At 45.2% G+C, this 24,799-nt stretch overlaps 1 protein-coding gene across 1 annotated transcript in view; it reads right to left on the bottom strand.

Annotated features, from left to right (window-relative positions):
• Cdyl2 (chromodomain Y like 2) overlaps positions 1–10,168 on the bottom strand; it is a 104,264-nt gene extending 94,096 nt beyond the window's left edge. The window contains exon 1 of the mRNA XM_070016965.1: positions 9,901–10,168. Within this exon, the coding sequence (XP_069873066.1) occupies positions 9,901–9,924 (24 nt within the window). The 5' untranslated portion in view covers positions 9,925–10,168. The remainder of the gene's footprint in view (positions 1–9,900) is intronic.
• Positions 10,169–24,799: the final 14,631 nt, after the last annotated feature.

Raw genomic sequence — 24,799 nt, 5'->3', positions numbered from 1 at the left:
AAAAGCAACATGGTGACAGGTCACCACTGGGAGTTTCTCAAAGAGATGGGGCAAGTGGAGTCAAGAAAGAATAACGTGGGCACCCATACCCTTTGTAACAGAAACTGGAACAGAGAATGTTATACCATCCTCCACAGAGAAACTACTGCTAGAGGATGTGTCTTGCCCTACAGGAATGCCCATTGGAGGAAGCAAACTCTACCCACTGGTAAGCCTAACAGATAAACATAGGAGATGGCAATGGGCTAGCAGAAGGGACAGTAAGAGTTAGATCGGGACAAGAAAAGTGAACTCCCATTAACCACTTTGCCTAACCTCTCAGTGCCAGAAGCTGACTCAAGCAGGTGCCACTATGACACAGACATACAGGCGTGCCATCGGGCACCTGACCCCAAGAGCAACTCCAGTGGGACAGAGCACCCAGCCTGGCAGGTTCTTGGAATTACCTGCTCAGGTCTGTAGCCAGAGCTCCAGACTTATGCTCCAGATTTGCATTTTCTCTCCCTCCCTCTCCCTCCCCCCTCATCTCTCTGACACACACACACACACACACACACACACACACACACACACACACACACACACACACACACACACACACACACACACACACACACACTGACAGCAAGGCATTCATTTGAAGAGGTAATTGATTCAATCAGGGAGTTTCCAAAAATACAAGAGCTCTCATCCAACATCGATGCCCATTACTGGGATATATACACTATGTCATTGCAAGGAACTGGCTTGCCTGCTATGGGTTCACCAGACAAGTAGGAAATCCAAGGGGCAAGAGGTCATCAGAAAGGCTGGAAACTAGCCGGGCACTGGTGGCTCATGCCTGTAATCCTAGCTACTCAGGAAGCTGAGATCTGAGGATCAAGGTTCAAAGCCAGCCCGGGCAGGAGAGACCGTGAGACTCCTATCTCCAATAAACCACCAGAAAACCGGAAGTGGTGCTGTAGCTCAAGTGGTAGAGCACTCGCCTTGAGCTGAAGAGCTGAGGGACAGCGCCCAGGCCCAGAGTTCAAGCCCCACGACCGACAAAAAAAAAAAAAAAAAAGAAAGGCTGGAAACTCTCCAGCACAGACCAACCTGCTATCTTCAGGCAGAATTTCTAGTTCTAGTCTTAAGGCCTTCTAGCTGACTGATTCAGACCCCTTAGATTATCTTTGACAATCTCCCTTAAAGTCCACTGATGATGTACTGCAATCACATCTACCAAAGATCTTCACAGCAACACCTAGGCCATGTTTGATCAAATAACTGAAGAACATAGCGAGTAAGCTGCCATCATCACACTGACTCACCAACCGTGATGTGTGTTCTGCCCAACCCGCTTCTCTCAGACAAAAGCTGCTGCAGAAAGCCCTTGAGGAGGAATTTTATCTATTTGTGCCCAAGAATTGTTTTCCTTGAGAAAATTTTATACATTAAAAAGGTTCCATGTTGACTGCATTGTACATGTTCTACTTTTCTTTCTCCTGCTGTCTATGGAAGACATCAGACATGATATCATAGGTCACCAGAGAAAGGTGTTTAAGACTCATAGAAAAGTCACATCTGAGAATGTGAAGTCCAGTAATCCAATGTCTTCATCAAAAGCTTTTGTTACCTCTGTCATCCAAAGCAGTAGAACATGTGTACATGTGTAGAAGGGGAAATGGGGCCGGCAGGTCCATCATCAGACTTTACCCTGGATAGACGTTGACCTATCACACCCAAGATGTCTCTATCCCTGCACTCCACGTCGTCAAGCCCTTCCTCACCACCAACACACTCAGTGGAATGGATTCCAAGGGGTTACTGATGATTTCTTGGTTATTCAATCCAAGGACACTTTAACCACACCCTCTTTCTTAAAATGTGATTCGTTTGTTGCCTTACACCATAGAAAAGACCCTTATGGAAGTGGCGCTGTGGCTCAAGTGGTAGAGCGCGCACCTTGAGCTGAAGAGCTGAGGGACAGCGCCCAGGCCCAGAGTTCAAGCCCCAAGGCCGACCCAAAAAAAAAAAAAAAAAAAAGACCCTTATTTTTTTTCTCCTACTTTTTTTGCTACTCCTTGTAAATCTCATCTTCTTTCTCTTTCCATCTCTAAGACGTCCAAGGTCACATCACTGTCCCATCCTCATGTTTCCAATCGTGAATGAGCCCCAAATCTTTTCTCCATTCTAGCAACAGCTCCTGGGCTTCAGGCGCCTGTTACCTACTGCCATGAACGTATGCCCACGTGTTCCCCAGCACTCCACACTCTGCCCTTTCCACGGCCTCCTTCAGACAACGCTTCTTCCCCATTCTACCCCGACCCAATGACGAACCTAGAATCCCAGATATCCCTCAACTCCTGCCTTCCCTCATCCCGTTCCTACCTACATCCTGCCTGCCAACTTTTATTTGAGGGGGAGAGGTCCAACTGTGGCTAAAAGCTGCAGTCCATTCAGGCTTCTTTGCCGCTAGGTATGACCACATGACTCTGGTCAGACCAACAAGATGAAAGCAGGACTGTATAGAACTTCCAGACAAGCTATCTATTCTCACCCTCCCATCTATTTCTGAAAATGATGACTAGAACTTCATGGTTACCTTGAACCATGAAGTGACCCTGAGGACAGGAGACAGAGCTGAAGAGGCCATAATAGCCTGTGCTCTGAACAGCATAGACCAACAAACCAATCTTAGACTGCTTAACTCTAAATTTCATTTCATGTGTTTAAGCCACTGCTATTGTGTATTTAATTCTGACTGATATACCAAATGTGCTGGTTGTTTTTAAGTCTTGCAATTATGTCTATTTCTCTCCATTCCTATTTCTACTTCTCTAGTTCAGGCCATCATCATCTCATTTCAATTACTAAGACAACATACAGGACTAACCAGTCACCTTGCTCCTACATCTTCCTCCAATCTGGTCACTCATTTCAGATAGGTAACCTGGGTTGTGTCTCAATAGTGTTAAAAATTCTAGTAATTTCTTAGAATTTACCAAGAGGGAAACAGTAAGATATTCAGGTATTCATACAAATAATGATGTTTGTGGGTGCTCTAAACAGCAATATTGGTTTACAAATGGAAGCAATCTAAATGTCTAGTAGGGAATAGGACAAAGTTATAAATTCGAGGAAAAGTTAAATTGCCATTACAATCCACGGCATGGAGTAAGATGTCAGGGTAAGAGGAAACATGTTCTTCCCCCTGATCCCCTGAACATGGCAAATTTATGTGAAAGTAAAACAGGTTGTAAATAAGATATACCTAGGTTGGGTTTCTTTTTTTTTTTTTTTGGTCGGTCATGGGGCTTGAACTCTGGGCCTGGGCGCTGTCCCTCAGCTCTTCAGCTCAAGGCGAGCGCTCTACCACTTGAGCTACAGCACCACTTCCGGTTTTCTGGTGGTTTATTGGAGATAGGAGTCTCGCGGTCTTTCCTGCCCGGGCTGGCTTTGAACCGCGATCCTCAGATCTCAGCCTCCTGAGTAGCTAGGATTACAGGCATGAGCCACCAGCGCCCGGCTAGGTTGGGTTTCTTAATTACATAGATGTGTGAGAAGAACCATTCCAGTCTTGCTTTGAATATACACCAAAAAAAGCTGATGTTGTAATTAATTCAGATACCACGGTAGTACATATTGAATACCATGATATGCTAAACACATAACAAGTTATCATAGGTATATCATAATATTTTTCTTTTGCTTTTATTTGTAAAGATACAAATTTAAGTGCTTTCCAAAACTAAAAAGGTAACAAGCGTTCTCAATAAATCCTGTAAGCCTGATCATGCTCATTTGCTGAGTTACTAAAAACCATCACCTCCTCTAGAAAGCATTCCCATCCCCCCAGGTTGGGCCACACACCCCCCTCAACCTGCTCCTGGAGAGCCCGTATCGCACTAGAACTACCTGATTTTTTTGTTTTGTTTTAGGTGGTACCATGGCTTGAACTGAGGACTTTGCACCAGCTTGGCTTATTTGCTCATTTGGGGTTCTACCACTTGAGATATTCCTCCAGCCCAGCCTGGTTATTTTTTTTATTATAAGTTTTGTTTTATTGTGAAAATATGGTACAGAGGGGTTACAATTACATGAGCAAGGTAATGAGTACATTTCTTATCAAGCATTGTTGCCTCCTCCTTTTTCTTTTTTTTTTTTCAGCCTGGTTATTTTTAAGATGATATCTCACTCTTTGCCTTGGTTGGCTTTGGACCATGAGCCTCCAGATCTTAACCTCCTAAGTAGCTAGTATCATAGGCATGAGCCACTCGTACCTGGCTCTACCCACTTTCTTAAGTCATCTCCCTGACCACGGGCTGTTGAAAGACCTCATCATTTCCCTATGGCCGGGAATATATTTGGTAACCTGTAAATGTGAAAGCCACAAATAAATGATGATGCTATGAATTAAGCCAACCTAGACCCCTTTTCTCCATCCAACAGAGGCAGACATACCACTAGAAATGCCATGTCTCCAACATTTCAGACCACTAGTAGTTACCAGGTTTGAACTGCTTAAAGGAGCCACATCAACTTCTTCCAAGGAAAGTTGAAGGCCCCGAAAAAAACGAGTGACTCAACCTAAAAGGCTACTCAAAAATAAGCCATTACGAACCCTGGAGGTGGTTTTAAATAACTTTCAAAGGTGGGAGAATCGCACACTCATTCCATCTTCATCACATGATTACTATGATCAACAATCAACCCAACTCAGCAGATCCTTCTGGGAAGTTGTGTGTCCTCCAACTACTGGTACAGAAATTCAAGATGTTGTATCACCCCATCTATTCCATCAGTACACGTCTTTGACAGAAATCTCCTTGGATGTGATTGGTAAATGAGCAAGAGGGAGAACAAGGAAACTGCATTGGTTAGGATATGACTTCTGCCAGCTTGTCAGTATTTTGCAATAGCCATAGACAACCAAATACCTTAGGACAAAGCTGGGAGAGTGCTGACGTGGATGATGTAGTGGCTTCAAGATCCAATGAGGCTGCCACTATGCTAGCCTGCACGGCGAAACCCTAAGAACAGATGAAGAAGCTAGGAAGACATTTCTCCGCCCCCCCCCTCCCAGCAGAATGAAGAAAGTCACACATTTAATTCCAATGGAATTGGTCTTTATCAGAAAAAAAGGCCTCATATCATCTACAGAAAGAAGGAAATGCAAGCTCAATGTGAATGCTATAAAAGATGAAGTGATTTGAGAAGGGTAAGCATCCTTCAGTGGAACCTAACCAGACTCTATTTCTTTCTTAGAGTTGTTTTTGTTAGTTTCTGGCTTTTCAGCAGTCTGAGTCAATGCTGTTTTCCCCTAAGCTCTGTTATTTTTAGTGTGTGACTTTGTAGAACACAGGTACATATGTAGTGGTAAAGTGCCTGTGTTCATCACTGGTCAGAGCCTATTTTTAACTAAATTTCTTTCCAAAACCTAAAATCATCCTCTTATTTTTATTTGGAATAAAAAAATCAAGTAACTTATACTCTTTATTATATTATTATATTATAGAGCTCCATCTACATGGAGGGAGACAAGATATCAATCCCAAAAGAAAGACAAGCCTCACACTTAAAACTATTTCATACTTACAGACCAGGCACAGCAGCTGCAGCCTGTAATCCTACCTACTTGGGAGGAGGATGATGGGATCAAAGTTCTAAGGCCAAACCAAGCATAAAAGTTTGTGAGACTCCATCTCAACTAATAGCTAGGCATATGCACCTATCATCCCAAGCTAGGGGAGTGAAAGCACAATGGCTTGAGCCGGTGGCACACACCTATCATCCCAGGAAAACACAAATAGGAAGATCACGGTCCAAGTCGGCATGGACATAAAACAAGGCCTTACCTAGAAAATAACCAATGAAAACAGGGGCTATAAGAGTGGCTCAAGAGGTAGAATGTTTGCATAGCAAGTATAAGGCTGTGAGTTCAAACCCCACTGTCACTACCAGGAAAAAAAAATAATAACTTCACACTGTTAAGCTTGAACTTCCCAAACAATTTTATACTTTGGAAAGTATGAGTAAACTCAATGTTGACAAAGAAAGAACTGTCAACTCATCTCCATTTCAAATTGGCCACTACATATTTCCTCTACAAACATCCATGTTCTTGGACCATTTTTTGCTGACAAAGTGGAGTCCTCCTTCACAAGGTCTGTTAATCACAGGGTAGAAGCAGTAAAACACCACTCAACAAGGAAAGCCACATGGTTGAAACTAAAAATTCTTCTAATGAAGAGCAGTCTGTTTCTCTGGTAAAGAACTCGGCAACTCAGTCATACTTCCTTCCAGAGACAGAACTGAGCCACCCTTACTACCAAGAAGCCAAAACTAGAGAAGGAAAGAGATGATACAGAGCATAACACCAACAAAAGCTGCCAGTGCTGGTGGCTCACACCTGTAATCCTAGCTACTCAGGATCACTACTGTGATCTCAAGATCATGGTTTGAAGCTAGCTCCCAGAGGAAAGTCCATCGGACTCATATCCCCAATCAGCAAAAATCTGGAAGTAGAAGTATGGCTCAAGTGGAAGAATACTAGCCCTAAGTGAGAGTTCAAGCCTCAGTACCAGCATCCAAAAAAGAAATAATAAAGGTCACCCAAAGGGCTTTATGTGTACTTATACCAGTCTTCTGTCACTGATACACTCAATGAGTAATGGCTAGGATCTTGGGACCTGAAGACGGTCAAGTCAAGAAAACCAGGTTTCTTATTCTACTGACAATATCTTCCTAATACCCAAATATCTTCACAAATGATTGACAAGCATTGATGGGTTGCAAGCACTAATGTCTACTGGAGCCCCATTAGTAATGTCAACAACGAAGGAAAGAGCATGCAAGGCTACAAGGACCACTGGGGATAGTGACCGTCTAGAGATTATATGCTCCATTTGGATTTATTCAAATCCATTTCCTTATTTACCATTGAGGCAGGGTAAGCATGCTCACTTGCACGCATTCATGCACTTACAGGCACAATCTACACCTGGCCCAGAGGCTGACAATTCCTATGGTCAACAGAATATAGCCCAAAGCATCTCAAGTGGAATTTCATTTTCTATCCAGATGGAGACCTACTCAAAGACATTAGTAAATGCTTCAGATCACCTTCATAAGGGTGGTACTAAATACATGGGAAGAGGATAGGAACTCTGCTATAGCAGAAACAAAACAGAAAAGGCTGTTGGAACCTGGGCTTGGCTCCATATTTTCTCTATTATGATTGAAGAGTGTCACTGCAGAAATGAAACTTTCACTGTCTTGTGTCTTTTAAATCAGCACCAACTTCTTAAAAATACTAGTTATGGAAGGCTTACTCCTAAGAGTTAAGATTGTCTGAGAGGCCCAACAGAAAAAAGAATCTCTGCAATGTAAATCTCATCTTTATCAGAAAAGGTCATTGAGAAAGCCAGCACACACAGGTGAAATGTATCAATTACAAACACAACCACTTAGCCCATTCAAAATGTGGTTTATTGGTGAAAGGCTATGAGAGGCCATTTTCTGTACACTCGAATATAATATTTAATTAAGATAATACCATAATGTAGAATGAGATGCTTTTTCTTCTTCCAAGGTCAATCTTTGCACTGGGTATTCCAAGAATTTTCCTTGAATCAACATTCCAATTTTAATGCCTACAACCATTTTATAGTTAGAAATATGTGTGCTAATGTACACTTAGCACTTCTTGTTTTTAAAGTTAAATTTGAACCACAAATTAAATCCCTCTGTATATGTTATGTAATGTAGACACAGGCTCTGAAAATGTTGACATGGGTTATATTCTCATAATGCAATTTAGCCCCTTTAGTAATGACTATGCAAATAACCAGCCACAGGAAAAACCATTTTACATCTAGTGCAATTACCTACTACCGCAAAAGTAATTATTATTATTGTCCTGCTCATTGAACTTCAATAAGAACTCTTGAGGTGCTAAGATAGTTCAAGGCCATTGTGGAACATCCAGTCTTCACACCCAGCTGGCTCTATAATTATCAATGTTAAGGAGGGCAGTTTCATATGAACATTAAGTAAGAAATTATCCCCAAAAGGTTCCTAAGTTCCAAACTTGAAATGGCGAAGTACTGGTGGTTCCTGATATGTGCTCTTAATGTCCTCCCAATACCACTTGTCACCCAGGCAAGGTGAACATCAATGGATAGGAAACTTCATGATCCCAGAAGGTCGTCAACTTTCAGGTAATGCCCTGGTGGCAGCTGGTTATACTTCAGGAGGCCCAATTTTTCCATTTTGCTGTATTTCAACATGGTTTCAGAAACATCTCTGCCATCTTGAAAGAGACCAATGAGCTTGTGGCGCATTGACCACCTCTGCCAAAATTCTTCACCGGTTTTCTATCCCAATTTGTCTTCTCTGTTGGCTCTGAACTTCTCCACACCTACCCTACCCACTCCTGCCAGCTGGTGGTCCCTGCCTGGGCCTCACTCGGCCCTAAATCATCCAGAAGACCATGAGGACAGCAGAGGCCAAGGTGCTGAGTGTCCTATTCACCATCCTCCTCTCCCCACACTAAACAGCAGATCCACTATGTGAAAAGCTTGGGCTGTCCAGGAAGAGACGGGGGGACGGGGGGGGGGGGGGGGGAAAGAACGCTCATGGCGGGTAAATCACCTCTGCAGTCCCTTACCCCAAAGACGAATTCCACCCTTCTAGGCGCTCATCTTGACCCCAAGCCCTGGGATGGGAGCGGAGTTAACCCAGAGACCCCTGGCGCTGGCTTCCGGGAGAATCCGCAGGCCTCTGGCTGCACATGCACATGGCGGGTCTCTGGGCTTCTTCACTTGAGCCTTCTTCTCTTGGGGACCGACACCTCTTGGAGGGGATCCCCCCACCCCCACCCCCAGGGAATGGTGGCTATTTCTCCTTTGTCCTCTTGTTCAAAGCGGGGGACCAGGAACGGTTGTGGTCGAGGGGCAAACTGGGCCCTAGCTCTCCCCAGGGGCCATGGGTCTTCCTCCATTGTTCGAGAGATGCCACGTGCACGCCAAGTCTTCCTCGGCTTGGGAAACCATTTCAAAACCTCCTGCACCGGCTCTTCCCAGCGTGGACCTGCCCACGGGCCCGGCAGGCGGGCGGAGGGGAGGGCGGAGGAGGGGGCGCTCGGGATCAGGGCTTCCATGCCGCCCCTCCGACGACATTCTCGGCCCTTCCACACGGGGCCCTCCACAGCGCCCCCTCTCGGCCTCGGCGAGCACGACACCCGCATGGACGGCCGCGGTGCCCCCCCCCCCCCCGCCCCGGCCCCCGCGCCCCGGCCCGAGGGCTCCCGAGCGGGTGGCGGGGGCAGCAGGTGGGGGGAGGGGAGGGTCCGGCGGGGACCCCCGGGGGGGGGCGCGGCTTGGCGGGCGTCTCCGGAACCCCGGCCCGCCGCCCCCTCCACCAGGCCCTCCAGGACCCCGCCTCGCCCGGGCCGGGCTGCGCCACGACGGCCCGCGCCGCCGCCCCCCGCACGCCGGGCCCCGCATTCCCGGCGCGTCCGGCGCCGACTTTTACCTGTACTTTCTGCACTCGGGGCGGCTCGTCGGGGAGAAGCACCTCCCCGGGACCGCTACCTCCGCGGCCCGGCTCCGCCCGGCTCCCTCCCCTCACCCCCGCCAAGGCCCCAAAGTAGAGGGAGTGAGCGAGAGAGTGAGCGAGAGCGAGAGAGAAAGAGCGAGCGGGCGCGGGCGCCGCGGGAGGCGGGCGGGCGGCGGGGGAGGCGGAGGCGCGCCCGGCCCCCGCCACCCTCCGGCCGCCACCGCCGCCGCCGCCGCCGCCACCGCGGGCTCGGAACTCCGCTCGCGCCCGGCCCGGCGCCGCCCGGGCCCCGCCGCCCCGGCCCCGCCGCCTCCCGCGGGGCTCCGGGGCCGGCCCGCGCCCCCCCGCGGCCCCCCGTACCTCGTAAAGGTCCCCAGAAGCCATGCCAGGCTGCGGAACTTGGCTCGCCGGGTGTGCGCGTCTGCTCGCTCGCGCCCCTCCGTGCGTGTGCGCGCGGGGCAGTGCGCGCGGGGCGGTGCGCGCGCGGGGGTGTGCGCGCGCGGGGTGCGTGCGGGCGTGTGTGTATGTGTGTGTGCGCGCGTGTGCGCGTGTGCGTGTGTGTGTGCGCGGGGTGTTGAGTAAACTGTGTTTTTGCAGGATGACAGGCTCGGGGGCCGCCTGTGCGCAGAATCAGAGCGGGCGGCGGCGGCGGCGGCGGCGGGGCTGGCGTAACCGGCGGCGGCGGCGGCGGCGGCGGCGGCGGCACGAGCGCGGGCAGCAGCGACGGCCGCGCAGCGCGCCCGCCCGGGAACACGGACGCGGCCCGAGCGCCGCGGGGGGCCCCCGCGACCCGGAGACCTGGCGGCGGTGGCTGCAGCGGGCGACGGCTCGCCCCGGCGCCGCCTGCAGGAAGCCGACCCGCGCCCGCCGCCGGCCCGGACGCTGCTGCCACTGGGCGAGTCCCCGCCCCCCGGGAGCCCGGCCCGGCCCCCGGGCGGGGGGTGGGGAGAGGCGGGGGCGGCTGCGGGCCGCGCCCCGGGGGTGGGGGGCCGAGCCCCGCGTCGGGCCCGCCCCGCCGCCCCCGAAGCTGCCCGCGGGGGGCCCCCCGGGGGGTGGCCGGCCAGGTGCTGCCCGGGAGGCCCCAGCCCGGGGCCGCGAAGGGGCGGCCGCGGAGGCCAGGTCCCAGGGCTGCGGTCCAGGGTCCCGGGGAGCCGGCCTGGGGATCCCCGCCCCTCGCCGCCCCCTTTTGGGGAAGGCAGTGGGCGCCACCTTGGGAGACGTGGACCCTCCGGGGGGTGAGGGAGTGGAGGGCACGGAGCCCCGGAAAGCCGGGGCGGCAGCCGGTCCTCCGGAAGGGCGAGGTGCGGCCTGACCTCGACCCCTCTCCCGCCCCTGACCCTCGGCTCATCCCTCAGTCCACAAACATTTCCCAAAGTCCACCCAAGGCCGCGTCTCTGGAAGGCCGCGGGGCCCCTGCCCACGTTGGACTTCGAACCCCAGAGGGGAGAGGCGCCTGCGGGCACGGCCGTGGCTCTTCCAGGGGCGTGGGGCGGGCGGCCTGATGGGCGCCAGACGCCAGAGCTGGGCCCCCCAGGCGCTCCCTTCAAACGCAGACCGGCTCTCAGGTGGTCTCCTCCCCTGCTAACTTCAGGGACAAATGGCCACCCTGGTGCTTAAAGGCTTCTTGTTATGACTCGTTGTCTTCCAACCAGAGTGGACAGGCTGTTCTGAAAGTGGACCAAAGGGCGTCCTCCCAGCCTCCACGAATGTCCAGCTGGTGTCTCTCCAGATGTGATGTGGCCATAACTCACATGTTCCCGGGTCGTGTGCTGCTCGTGGGGCTGTGGACGTGGGTGACGTAGGAGTTGGTTGCAGGATCTGTGGGGCTTGATGTGGCCTGGCCATCCCCGTGGTCCTCAGGAACGGGGAGCTCATGCCTGACCTTCAAAATGCCCTTCTACAGAACGGGGTGACCAGGGGGCCCAGAAGAGTGGCGTAATCCAGAGATGGTCAAACTTAGAAGTCGCCCAATTGTTCAGTGTAAAAAGAAAAATCAGTATAATGTACTCCAGACCACGGAGTTTTCCTGTGTGGCCCACACATGTATTTGCGCGTGCTGTTCCCTCTACACACAGAACCCATCTGGAAACCTCTGCCGGGGTCCATTCTATCCACATCACCAACACCTATGTGCATTGCTGATGGAGGTGGATGCACAGTGAATATGCACACTGTGCTAGTGCCATATGTTATACCAATGTCTAGCTAAAACCCCATAGTAAAGATGGGAAGGGATCATGAAGATGTGGAAACAAATACAAAAGTTTTTTTTTATTATTATTAGAAGCTCAAGGGACTTTTTATTTATATTTGTGTGTGTGTGAATGTGTGTGCACACACCTGCGTGCAAGCCCATTGGAGCTTGAACTCAATACCTGGATGCTGTCCTTTAGCTTTCTGCTCAAGGATAGTGTTCTACCATTTAAACCACAGTTCCACATCTGGCTTTTGGGTGGTTAATTGAAGTTGAGTCACAGACATACCTACCTAACTGGGCTTCAAACCTTGATCTTCAGATCTCAGCCTCCTGAAGGCCACCAGAGCCTAGCTGGATTTTTTTTAAAAATTTTATTAGCTTTAATCGATTGTACAAAGGGGTTTCATTGTGCTAGCCCATACATGCATGTGTTGTACATTTATCAATTCACCCCATCTGTTATCCTTTCTTATTCCACCTCAACTGTTATAGCAATTGGTTTCTCTCTTTATAACTGATATTTTCCCAATAGACATGGTTTTAAATAATAATAATATGCAGTTCTTTAACTGTAAATAGCAAAAAAAATAGTGATCCTTAATTTGTACAAATGATTCGAAGAGGAGAAGGATGAAAGGGTGACATTGTTCAAGATGAACTGTACTTATAAACTGAAATGTTGAATTGAAACCCCTCCATACAACTACTTAAAGGCAATAAAATAAAAAGCAATCTGAGGATCATATGAGGGTATAATTTGAATGCAGAAGACAAGAAAGAAACTAGATTTGGAAATAATTTGTTCAGCCAAATTTAAATATGGAATTCATAGCTTAAAAAAAAAAACATCAAAAGCTTGTGTTGGCCAAGGGTGGGTGCCATCAGGGAAGGAAATTTGGGAAACTAGTCTAAATAGCAATGGTTTCCAGAAGTCAGAGAAGTGGGTGTTCACTGAGAGTTGGGGTGCTTACTGAATACTTGGGGGAAGAGGTAAGACCCATAGAAAAGGAGAGAGCGTGTTTCAGTTTGGAGTAAGAAGTAAGAGTAGGTAGCAGGTGCCTGGCGGTGGAAGGGTGTGAGAGGGCTGGAAGATGGATCTCTGAAGGTCACAGAACCTTGGATAGTGAATGTGGGTCAGTTCATGGAGTCTTGAATGCTAAGCTAAGAAGTCTTTGATTTAGCAGGTCCGCAGGAAAAAACTGAATGAATCAAGAGCACAGGACAATGAAAAGCAGGCTTTTAAAAGCGAATTCTAGAAGAAATGTGAGAAATAAACTATTGGTGGAGGGAGACTAAATAAGGTTTCAGGCAGGGAGACCAATAGCAATGTCCCCAATGGTAACAATAAAATGAAGAAGGAAGAACCCAGCTTTCATCCTTGTCACTCCACCTACTTCCACGCAGCATTTGATTCAGACCAGCAGGACTTGGTGACGAACAGGATGTGTGTGCATTGAGGACAGGGGAGGGGCGACAACTAAGGAAAGAAAGGATACACAGATGACTAAGGGTTGAAGCAGCAACAGAGAGACCCACCACTCGTCACACTATTTTATTTTGGGTTTACCCCCAGACTGCTGCTGGCTTCCAGGAAGGACAGATGCATCCTGCCGAATGAGAGGGAGAGTCTTCACTGCCTGTGGAGATCAGCCATTGGGCGCCCTGCCCCGAGTCTCTCAGATGACAGAGAACCCACGTTGCTCATGGACAATGGGAGATATTCATCTTCTACCAACTGGCATAGAGGACTCTTCAGATTCATCCTAGCTCAAGGGCAAGAGACAGAAAATTCAATGCATCCCAACTTAGAAAATGCATTGGCTCATATAACTTGGGAAGGAATTGCTTCCAGGACTGTCTGTATTAAAGGTCTCAAGCAATATAAGAAGGCCTAATCCCACTATTTCTTCCTACATGCTGATATCTTAACCTGTTAAAGACAGGTTTCTTCTATGCAGCTGAGAATATGGTGCCTAGCAGCTCACATCACCTGCTTCTACCTCCTATGCTCATATTTTGACCCAATCACTGTAGCCAATCATAGATACTACACTATGATTGGCCAGCTTAAGGCATAGCCTACCTAGCTTAAGGCATAGCCTACCTATAGGGAATGAAAAAGATGACTGATAGTTTTATCAAAATTACATCATTGGAATTGGGGATGAGCAGAAGCTCAAAGGAATGACAGAGGGATGCCAGAGAGATAGATGCCCAATATGTGATTAAATAAATGTAAGATAGAATGGGCCATATATAGTTTAAGATTGGCCAGTCTACTACCCAAGTAAAGATTGCATACGCTCAAATGGAGTCATATTCTTTTTCTGGCATGAGATGTAATCTTCGCCTGTTGTATTGTGTGGTGGGTGAACATGTATGCTCTAGAATCATACTGACTGGAGTCTTAATTCTTATGTCCTCACTGTGGGTGATTTGGTATAGACTCTTAATCTCACCATCCTTCCATTGCCAAATGTATTTGTTCTCCATTATGGTATCATAAATGATTCCCAAAATAATAGTTTAAAAGACTTGTCTAAGCTGGGAGTCAGTGGCTCATGCTTGTCATCCTAGCTACTCAGGAGGCTGAGATCTGAGGATCATGATTGAAAGCCAGTCCGGGCAGGAAAGTCCAGAGACTCTTATCTCCAATAAACCACTCAGAAAACCAGAAGTGGCTCTGTGGCTCCAGTGGCAGAGCACTTGCCTTGAGCTGAAGAGCTAGGGGACAGTGCCCAGGCCCAGAGTTCAAGCCCTATGACCCCACCAACAACAACAACAAAAACCTGTCTAAATTACGGACAATTACTTGGGTGGTTCTGGCTCAAGTTTGCTCATGAGATTGCAGCTGAACCACTGACTGGAACCATGGTCATGAAAGACTTGTCTGGGGAGGGAGAACTTGTCTCCAAGGTGATCCTTCACATGACTGCTAGCAGGCAGCCTTAGCTTGGAGCACCACAGTCTCTCCCAGTAGTTGCTTAAGTGTCCTTACAAAACAATACCCGTCCAACATCGTTAAAACATTAGCTCTTCTCAGCACGGAGCTGTAACCAAGCTGATGATGCAACCCATGCTAAGAAGCCCACTTGATGCAGATGGAGAGGTGACTTGATGCACTGGGCAGAGCAGCTGGAGAGAGATGTCATCTGATCCACAGCCCTTGCTTTAAAGATGAGAAAACTCAGCCATGTTAGGTGAGTCTAGAGAGAGCAGCAAGGAAGTCACGGTGTTGCTGGAGATGCTGATCATAGGTGCCAACTCTGATGTGCCCACCAACTGTGCCACTAAGCTAAGGGACACTCAAGAGGCAGAAACAGGTACCTTTTAATGATAGACCTATGCAAGAATTCACAGACAGATTTCAAAAAATCACACCACACCTACAAATTGAGGTGATAGGTAGGCCAGAGTCCTTTTGAGAATTAAATGAGACAATTTTCATAGAGCCCCTGACACTGCCAAGAGCTGGACAATACCCTGTAGAATTGCTGTAACAACTACTATTACTTGAAATGTGCCCTAATATCCTTTAGAAAGGCATGAAATCAAGTAAAACCTCCAAATAAAATAGTTTTCAAGCCATGGAAAAACTCTTCTAATTGAACTTCATTTTCAGTGCTAGATTTTTTAAAATTTTACTTCCATGAGGATAATAACTGAAAAAGTCATACTTACTCAGCGTCTACAGTATGTGAGGTATTGTTCTTATTAAACTAAACATGTACCATCCACCAAGAATACAACTGAGGTGCATAGTATACTATTATTTCAAGTAGAGATACGAACCAGGAAGAGAATGAGCTAGATAAAAGACATAGAGGAACCAAGATAGGGGTGGAGAGACTAAGGCTTACTAGTTTAGATAAGGTCGACCAGACCTCACTAAGGTGGTAACATTTCAGTAGAAAGGCAAACAAAGTGAGGGGACAGGAATCAAGCTAAAAGGCAGAACATGTCAGGGCAGAGTCCAGAGACTGGGTTTGACATGTTCAAGGTCCAGATACAGTCAGAGAGCTCGCCAAAGATCTTGTAGGCAAAAAGGAAGAATTTGGATTCTCCCAGATACTATGAGAGGTCATCGGGGTGGAGGAGGAACACTGAGTAGGGAGAATGGGATGCTCTAACCCTTTGGCTCTGGGGTACAGAATGGAATGAGGAGGACCAAGGGCGATGCTGGACACGGGTACAAAGGTCCAGGTGTGCATCCCTGAGGTTGGGCACAAAGAAGGCAGCGGTCATAGTGAAGAGCTGTGGTTGAACCAGACACAGGATGATAACCTGGGATGTGAAGGAAGAAGAGTTCTACAACTCAGTCTGAGCATCTGGGTAAATGGAGATATAATTTACTGATTACTGGGACGTCATTTATAGGAGGCAGACAGGCTCAGTAGTTTTGTTTTAGCGTGTGTTAGTCTTCTGATGGATGTTAAACAGCCGCGCAGAGGAGGGCAGGAAGCATTCATTGAGTGAGCTGTGAACTCAAGCTGGACACATCTAAGGGTGTGGCCAGCATATTGATGGCGAGGAAAGACCTACGGGAGGAGAAAGCCTCAGATGGAGCAGGAGAGCACTGCAGCATGACTGGTCAGGAAGAGGGAGAGGAAGCAGGGCAAGAGCCGAAGAAGGGGTGGGCGAGGCAGGTGGGAACCAAGAGAGCCAGCTGCTTCCTACCCAAGCAAGGCCTAGCAAGGCTGATGGCTAAATGTCAGTGGGAGGCTGGGTAGGAAGACTGTGGGATTTGCCAGCGTGGGACAGGAAAGTTGAAAGCTGGGCTGAAGTGAGTTAAGGACGCTTGGCAAAGAGGAAGTGCAGATGGCAAGCCCAGGTGATTCATTCAAGGCCTTTTGCTGCAAAGAGCAGAAAAGTGGGTCAGGAGGTAGAGAGGGCCACTGGATACAGGAAGGGATTTTTAATATAAACGTCATTACGGTGCGATTGTACAGTCTTACAGATGTTATAATAAATGTGGGGAAATGGCGGGGCACTAGAGAGAATGGAAAGTTACAGGAGCAGAAGCACTGATAAATCCAGTAAAGGAATGCCACAGGCCACAGCAGATGGACTGTACTTAGAAGCGGGGAATTCAAAAGTATTGGGCTAGAACTGTGTTTTCCAAATATTTCCATCTTCCCAGAATCTCATTTACAGATATCATTAGTTAAGGTGAGACCAGAGAGGCAGAGGGACTAATCCAATCACTAGTAGAGACAAAAACCATAGAACCACATGTGAAGACCAGAGAGACGGCAATGATGCATCCACAAGCCAAGGAAGACTGGCAGCAGCCACCAGCAGCTTAGAAGAGGAAAAAGAACTCTTCCCCAGAGCCTGAAGAGGGACCATGACCCTGACTATACTGCGGTTTCCTGCCTTATGTTTCCAAAATTCTGACAGAACACATTTTTATTGGTCTAAGCCATTGAATTTGTAGTCATGTGTTATGGCGGCCTTAGGAAACTAATACATCATCCATGGAAAAACCAAGAGCACCTAGCATAGACCATAAAGAAAGAGAATTGGCAGGATGGAGTAGGGATATCAGAAAAGGCGAATGTGATTTGCTGGGAGTGATGTTGTTCATCTCTTGTTCCTCCTCTGACCCATCCCCCAATCCTCACCAAGAACTATCAATAGCAATTTTTGCTCACAAAGATATCCAGATTTAGACAGTACGCAAAGGATTTTACTAGCATTAGATATGTGAGGGCAGATGAGAGGCACAAAAAGTCAGAAGATTGGATGAGCTAGGAATCTGCAACGGCATTGCAGAAGCTACTCGGGGTCCTTGGAGGTTTGTGGTCATAAGCTAACAGTCGAAGCAGTCAAACCATGGTTGTAATTTGTCCCAGTCATACTGTTGTTCAGGGATAGACAGGCCGGAGCACGTGGGTCACTGGATTTCACCAAGTTTGGGGTTTGCCATATGGACTCAGTAGAAGAGAGGGGTCAGATGGTAGAGTGTTGATAAGAAAATGATTTGTAAATGATAGAATAAACCTAAGCTTGATAAGGACAGATGTGACAACCTGGGATGGAGTGAAGGTGGTATGAACAAAATTGTCTATCCATGGACTGGAACAATGGTTGTTAGAGTGGCATCTTTGAAGTGGTTCTTCCATAAATAATGGCGGCCACTACTTAAGAGCAACAGCCCTGAGCCACATGTCTTCTGAGTGTGACTTCTGCTTTTCCAGCTTCCTTCCCTCCCAGCACACTGTACGGACCAGCTACTGGCCCACGAGGATGGACACAGGACTACTGTTCAGAAAGTTATGGACATGAAGGATCGAGGGAGAAATTAGGATGGGGGACAGGGAGGAGAAAACACCACAGCTATCAGGACAAGTAGAAAGAACAAGAAAGGCAAGAAGGAGAGCGAAATAGGAAGACCTCCCAGTTATCCGTGCAAGAGGCTCTTTGACCTTAATTAATGGAGGAAATAAGGAAATGCGTATGGACTCCAGTAGTTTCTGGTAATAAACTTGACCTTCTTTCTAAGCACTGTAGTTGGAACTCAGTCATTTGGGGCAGACTGTGGTAGTTCATCATTTCCTCATTTAACCAAACAAAGAAACATCACCCCATTTTACATATGCAAGAAGAAATGTGCATGACCCCCTGGTGGAGCTTTTGTTGCATTAAAGGCTTCTTACCAGCCATGCTCTTTAGGCAAAGTTATCTCTGTCAGAGAGAGAAAGAAATCCCAGCAGGAATGAAGAACAGGTGCTGTGATTAAGTCCTCAGGACCTAAGATGGGTGGATGGATGCTAGGACGCAAATACCAGCTTTTCAGTTTCTTGGTCATGAGTTCTCTGAAGGGAGTCTGGGAACCAAATGCTCCCTTGTCTAGAAAGATTGAGATGTAATTTTTGTTTATACATAGTAAATCAGTGACAGTACTATGAAACCAAGATGTTCCCAACCAAATGGCCAAACAGCCAATCAGAATTTCTCAACTTTTTGGTCTCAGGATCCAGTGTCATTCTTACACATGACTGTGATCAACAAAGAGCTTTTGTTTATATGAGTTGTATGTGCTGGTGGTATTTAATGTATCAGAAACAAAATTGAGAAAATTTTAGTTCAGGAATATACATATATTCCATTCACTGGTGATGGTAGTTATCTACCATCATGTGCTTCTAGAAAACTCTGTTTGCTCACAGAGAAAATGTGAGTAAAACGGCCAAAATAAATAAATAAATAAATAAAAATCTTAGCATTAGTAGATATATCATTTTGACCAAAGGAGCCTCAGAGTTACCTAGACCTATCTCAGTGAATCACAACCCCACAGAATCTTCAACAAGGCTGCCTTTGTTATGTATAAAGGCCTTTGTGTGTGCCTTTGAAGATTATATTAAAACTGTTTCTCTTCTAAATAGACTTCTGTTGTTTGCACATCTTGGGGGGTCAACGTGCATGTTCTCCTTCAAAATGTCTCCCCAGCTGAAGGAGCCCAGGGAGAGTGGACATAATTGTGTAAACTTCAGGGGGACCCTGAAGGAATGCTCTTAAGGGTATTAGTGCAAAAGTTAAGAGAAAGATACAGTGTCCCCACCTGTACCCACTACCCAGCTACAAGAACCCCAAGGTCAACACCTTCTTACTGTATCTCTCCTGCAGCATTCCATCACCACACACTCTAGACTATCTTGAAGCAAGACTCAGATATTCACCACATCACCAGACAATGTGTCCATATGTACCTCCACTGAAGAACCATTCCTTTTTCGTGTTTTGGTGGTACTTGGGTTTGAATTCAGGTTCACTCTACCACATGATCCCATAATACCAGCCCCTTTGGCTTAAGTTTTCAGAGATGATGTTGTGCTTTTTCCCAGGCCAACTCCGGACTGTCATCCTTCTATTTGCACCTTCTGAATAGCTCAGATTAAGACCTTTGCTACTATATCCCAGATCTTATCTTAAAGATAAGATCTTAATAACTTTTTCCTGGACTGGACTTTGCACCTCAAATCTTCCTCTCTCTGCCTCCTGAGTAGCTGGGATTATAGGCACGTACCATCATGCCCAGCCCAAAGACCTATTCTCTTAAATATAACCTCAACACTACCATCATACCTAAATTAACATTATTACCTAATTAATACCTAAATTAACACTTAGTTAATAACCAAAATAGCCCCCAGTTGTCTCAAGTACATTTTGATAGTTGGAGTGTGTAAATCAGGATATAAACATACACTTATTACAGTTGATGTCTATTTTTTAAATTTTTACTTTTCTCTCTTTCTTTCTTTTGGTTGTAGGGCTTGAACTCAGGGCCTGGGCACAAATTTTTCATTCAAAGCTAGCACTCTATCACTACGAGACACAGCGCCACTTCTGGTTTTCTGGTGGTTAATTGGAGATAAGAGTCTCACAGACTTTCCTAATTGGAGATAAGAGTCTCACAGACTTTCCTGCCTGGCCTAGCTTTAGACCAGTATCCTCAGATCTCAGCCTCCTGAGTAGATAGGAAGACAGATGTAAACCACCAGCACTCAGTTTATTACTAACCTTTAAGTACCTCCCTTCTTCCTCTTTTCTTCCTCCTTCCTTGCATTTTATTGGTTAAAGAAGCTAGATCATTGGTCAGTGATGTGATGGAATATGTTCTTCTATGCCCAGTAGGTCTTATACATGAGCAGCCAGATTTAGAAACCTCTTACCTCAGCCTCCTAAGTGCTCAGATTACAGGTATGTACCAACATGCCTGGCAACCTGGGAATTCTTTATCAGGCCTCTAATCTCTTCCCACAAGTGACAGGTTTCAGATATGAATTCTGGGAGGAACAAGAAGTCAGATTGGAGCAGGCATCTAAGTGAAGTTGCAGGCGATGATTTTTAGTTTGAATTTTTCTGCACTTCTTAGTATCCTGTATGGGCTATGTACTTACTTGGAAATGAAAATGTTATTTTGAAATCAAATAAAAATTTAAAATACTCCAGGAAAAAAAAACAGGGAAAGGCAGTAACAGACAATACAGTCATAAAGACATACAAATAGACAATAAAATTAGGAAACAGACTATTCAAGTCCACTTGTAATAAAAGAAATTCAATGTAAAACCACAGGAGAAGACACATTAATTCATCAATTGATTATATTTTAAAATTACTCCAGCTGTTATTTTTATGGTTGGGATTTTTTGGTCTTTATATAGAAAAAATGTTAAAAATGAAAACCCACAGTATGTCATTCCAGAGGTTCTTATTTTTACAGTTACTGAGCTCTGGGCAAAAGCTGTATATGGGTGTATCAATTTGCCTGGCATTGCATTATTTTATGACCATATTATTGTTATTACAAAGCTTCCCTATAGCAGAGTGGCCACATTTTCTTAATCTGATCCTGTTTACATGGGATAATAAAACTGTTGCTTACAAAATATCCTAATACCTACTATTTATCTAATACAATTTTGGTAGGCTAAATTATTGCTATCTTTTCTAAAAGGAAATTCAGCATTGTTTATCATATAACTCAAAAATGTTTGAAATGTAGGGTCCAGTAATGTAACTTCCTCAAAATAGTCTAAATAAAAGAATGAAATCTGTGATAATATCTTTGGCTTATAAGTATTTCTTAAACTTATTTATAATACAAAAAAAATCATTGCAACTTGGAGGCTAATATTCTGAAGGAAATTAAAACCATGACCTTTAAGAAAAATAGTTAATGATATGAGAGAAAGGCTCATTATATCTTGTAGCACAGAGAAAGCAGATTATAATACAGTGTCTAGTCTGGCCACATTTTTCAAATGTGTGTGTGTGTGTGTGTGTGTGTGTATAAACATGTTCACAATTACTGACTCTAGAAGATTTGGGTTTTCTTCCACATTGTGGAATTTTCCAAATGTTCCACAACAAACACGTATAATATACACATTTATAAGCATAGACATATTTATAGAATTGGGGCACATTATTTATAAGATTCTGAAATAGAAGATTCTCTATAAAGAAGCAATAAGAGAAATCTGTAATGATCTGCCGGCCCTGCATTGAATTTGGAGATAATCAATACGAACACATTTAGCTAAGTCAACATACAGTGGATACATGTTAAAAGTATGTAGGGATGTGTGAACATACATAGGTTAATCTAACACGTCCCTTCCTGTCTGCTGGGAGTGCACAGAAGTAACGATACTCCAGGAGCATTTTTGAACTCCCTCCCACCCAAATCTTTATTTCTTTCCTTAATCTTCCTTTTTTTAAAAAAAAAAAACTTTTTGCCAATACCAGGGTTTGAACTCAGAACCTTGTCCTTGCTCAGCTGGGACTCAAACATTTGAGGCAAGCTTTTCGCTGGTAGTTTTGGACATGGAGTCTCACAGACTTTAAAGCCAGTCTGGGCAGGCTTTCCACCACAAACCTTTGGATCTAAGCCTTCTGGGAAGCCAGAATCACAGGTGTGAGCCAACCATGCCTGACTTGAGATCTTACTTTCTCGTACCATGATCCAATGAAAGGAATCAGGACGCCTTAGATCAATGGACCAGAGCAAAAAATACACAAAATGATCCTGGAATAACACCTCAGGGCAGAAGATAAGGAATGAATAAAAAATAAGTCTGCTATAATGAGGGTATATCAAAGGAACTGATGGACAAAGTTCTCATTGGCCAACACTGTGACAACATAAGTTAAGTAGCATTCACTTATCATCAAAACATAAAATAAATATTTATGAATTGATAAGGAGAGATGACTTTTTATCCAATGGATTATTGGGTAAATGAACAGGTATGAAGGCACAAATATCCTGTAGAGAAAAACTCTAAATAATTTATATAGACACTCAGACTTCATGGGCTGGACAGAGCGACTTGTTTCCAGAGAGTACAGTAAGAAAGGAAGGAGATAGAAAATAACTTTACCATGGAAAAACCTGACAATCACAATCTCAACCAGGAGATCAAAACCAATTTTGGTCATGATAAGTCATGCCTGCTGCTGATAGCCTTACATCTGATATGACAGAAATGGTGGTGTTTCCTACTACCAAATCCATAACCCCAATCTTATCATGAGAAAGATATGAGACCAACACCAACTGAGGAAAATGCTATAGAATGTGCATCCAATATATTCAAAATTGTCAAAGGAGAATATCAAAAAAGGGAAGCATGAGAGATTTGTCTTAGCTAAAGAGAGTATAAGGACACTTTGACTAAATAGATAGAGTTAAAGTAATAGGAATAAAGTAGGTGCTCTTGCCAATAATAATAATGTGTCAAGCCTCAATATTATCTTTGCGATTTTTCATTAAGTTTGCAAGCATTCTAGTAAAGCTTATTTCTTAGAAAGCAAGGTTCTGTAACAAAATAGAGCAAATCATTTTCAGAAATTCTCTTCCTGAGACACCAAGTAAGGTAAAGCTATTTCTAGAGTAAAAGTGTGAAAGTATTATTTTGCTGACTTAATAACGTAGTTAAAAATATACACTAAGAGCAGGAGGAATGTCTTTTACTTCATTGATAGTGAACCCTTACTTTTGTAATACATAAATACTCACCAGGTTATAATTTCTTTATATTTCATCACAAGATAAATGGGAAAACAGGGAATTTACCTAAGAAAAGCCATGCCTTCTAAATAATAAGAAACTTGGAAAGAGGAAAACTTAAGGAACAAGCTACTCCAAACTTTAGAAGAAAAAATGGCAAAACCTGGTCAAGATTCTAGAAAAAAAAAAAAGCCAAAAATAATAACACTTGAAGACAAAATCAGAAGGCCTTAAGGAAAGATTGTGATAAATAGACAACAGAAAGATTTAATGGAAGATGAATAATACAAAAGATTTCAAAGAAATTGAAGATACTGTAGTAGAGTTAAAGTTAAAATATTGTAGTTTTATTTATTTATTTTTTGTCCATTGTGGGGTTTGAACTCTCGGTCTGGGTGCTGTCCCTCAGCTCCTCAGCTCAAAGCTAGTGCTCTACCACTTGAGACACAGCACCACTTCCAGCTTTTTCTGTTTAGGTAGTGCTGAGGAATTGAACCCAGGGCCTCATGCATATGAGGCAAGCACTCTACCACTGAGACACCTTCCCAGCCCCCAAAGTTAAAGTATTGTAGCAGTCAGAGCTTCTGCATGGCAAAGGACATAGCTAGCAAGATCAATAGAAAGCCCACAAATTGGGAGAAGATCTTCACTAGCCATACAACAGACAAGGGTCTCTTATCTAAAATATACCTGGAACTCAAAAAATTAAATCCCCCAACAAATCCTCAAAGAAACAACTGCCCAATAAATAAGTGGGCTAAAGACTTAAAGACAAACTTCTCTGAAGAGCAAAGAAGGAAGGCCAATAGACACATGAAGAAATGCTCAACCTCCCTAGCCATAAAAGAAATGCAAATCAAAACAACCTTGAGATACCACCTCACCCCAGTTAGATTGGCTATAATTAAGAACTCTAATAACAAAAAATGCTGGAGGGGATGTGGACAGAAGGGAACCTTACCACATTGTTGGTGGAAGTGGAAACTTGTTCAACCACTTTGGAAAGTAGTATGGAGGTTTCTCAAAAGACTCCACAAAGAGCTCCCCTATGACCCAACAATCTCACTTTTGGGCATTTACCCAAATGATCACAAACAAGACCATACTAAAGCTACCAACACAACTATGTTTATTGCAGCATTATTTACCATAGCTAAGATATGGAACCAACCCAGATGCCCCTCAGTAAATGAATGGATCAAGAAAATGTGGTATATATACACTATGGAATTCTATGCCTCCATCAGAAATAATGGCATTGCCCCATTTTTAGGAAATGGAAAGACTTGGAAAAAATTATATAAAGTGAAGTAAGCCAGGCCCAAAGAAACATAGGTCCCATGGTTTCCCTTATTCGCAGTAACTAGTAGACAAGCAGAAACGGTCAGATAAGTTGATGTTAGGCGAAATGAACCCCAAAATAAGAATTCAAATTTTTTTTCTTTTTTGCGATTGTTTCTAACATATTTATAAGATGATTTCTTTGTTGCTTTGTATGTCCCTCCCCCACAGTATAACCCCTGTTTTCATTGTAT

This window comes from Dipodomys merriami, unplaced genomic scaffold (genome assembly GCF_024711535.1).
Source record: "Dipodomys merriami isolate MVZ:Mamm:240054 unplaced genomic scaffold, mDipMer1.0.p SCAF_120, whole genome shotgun sequence".
NCBI lineage: Eukaryota > Metazoa > Chordata > Mammalia > Rodentia > Heteromyidae > Dipodomys > Dipodomys merriami.
Note: the sequence above shows the minus strand (reverse complement) of the source record. Positions and strands in the feature narration are given on the sequence as shown.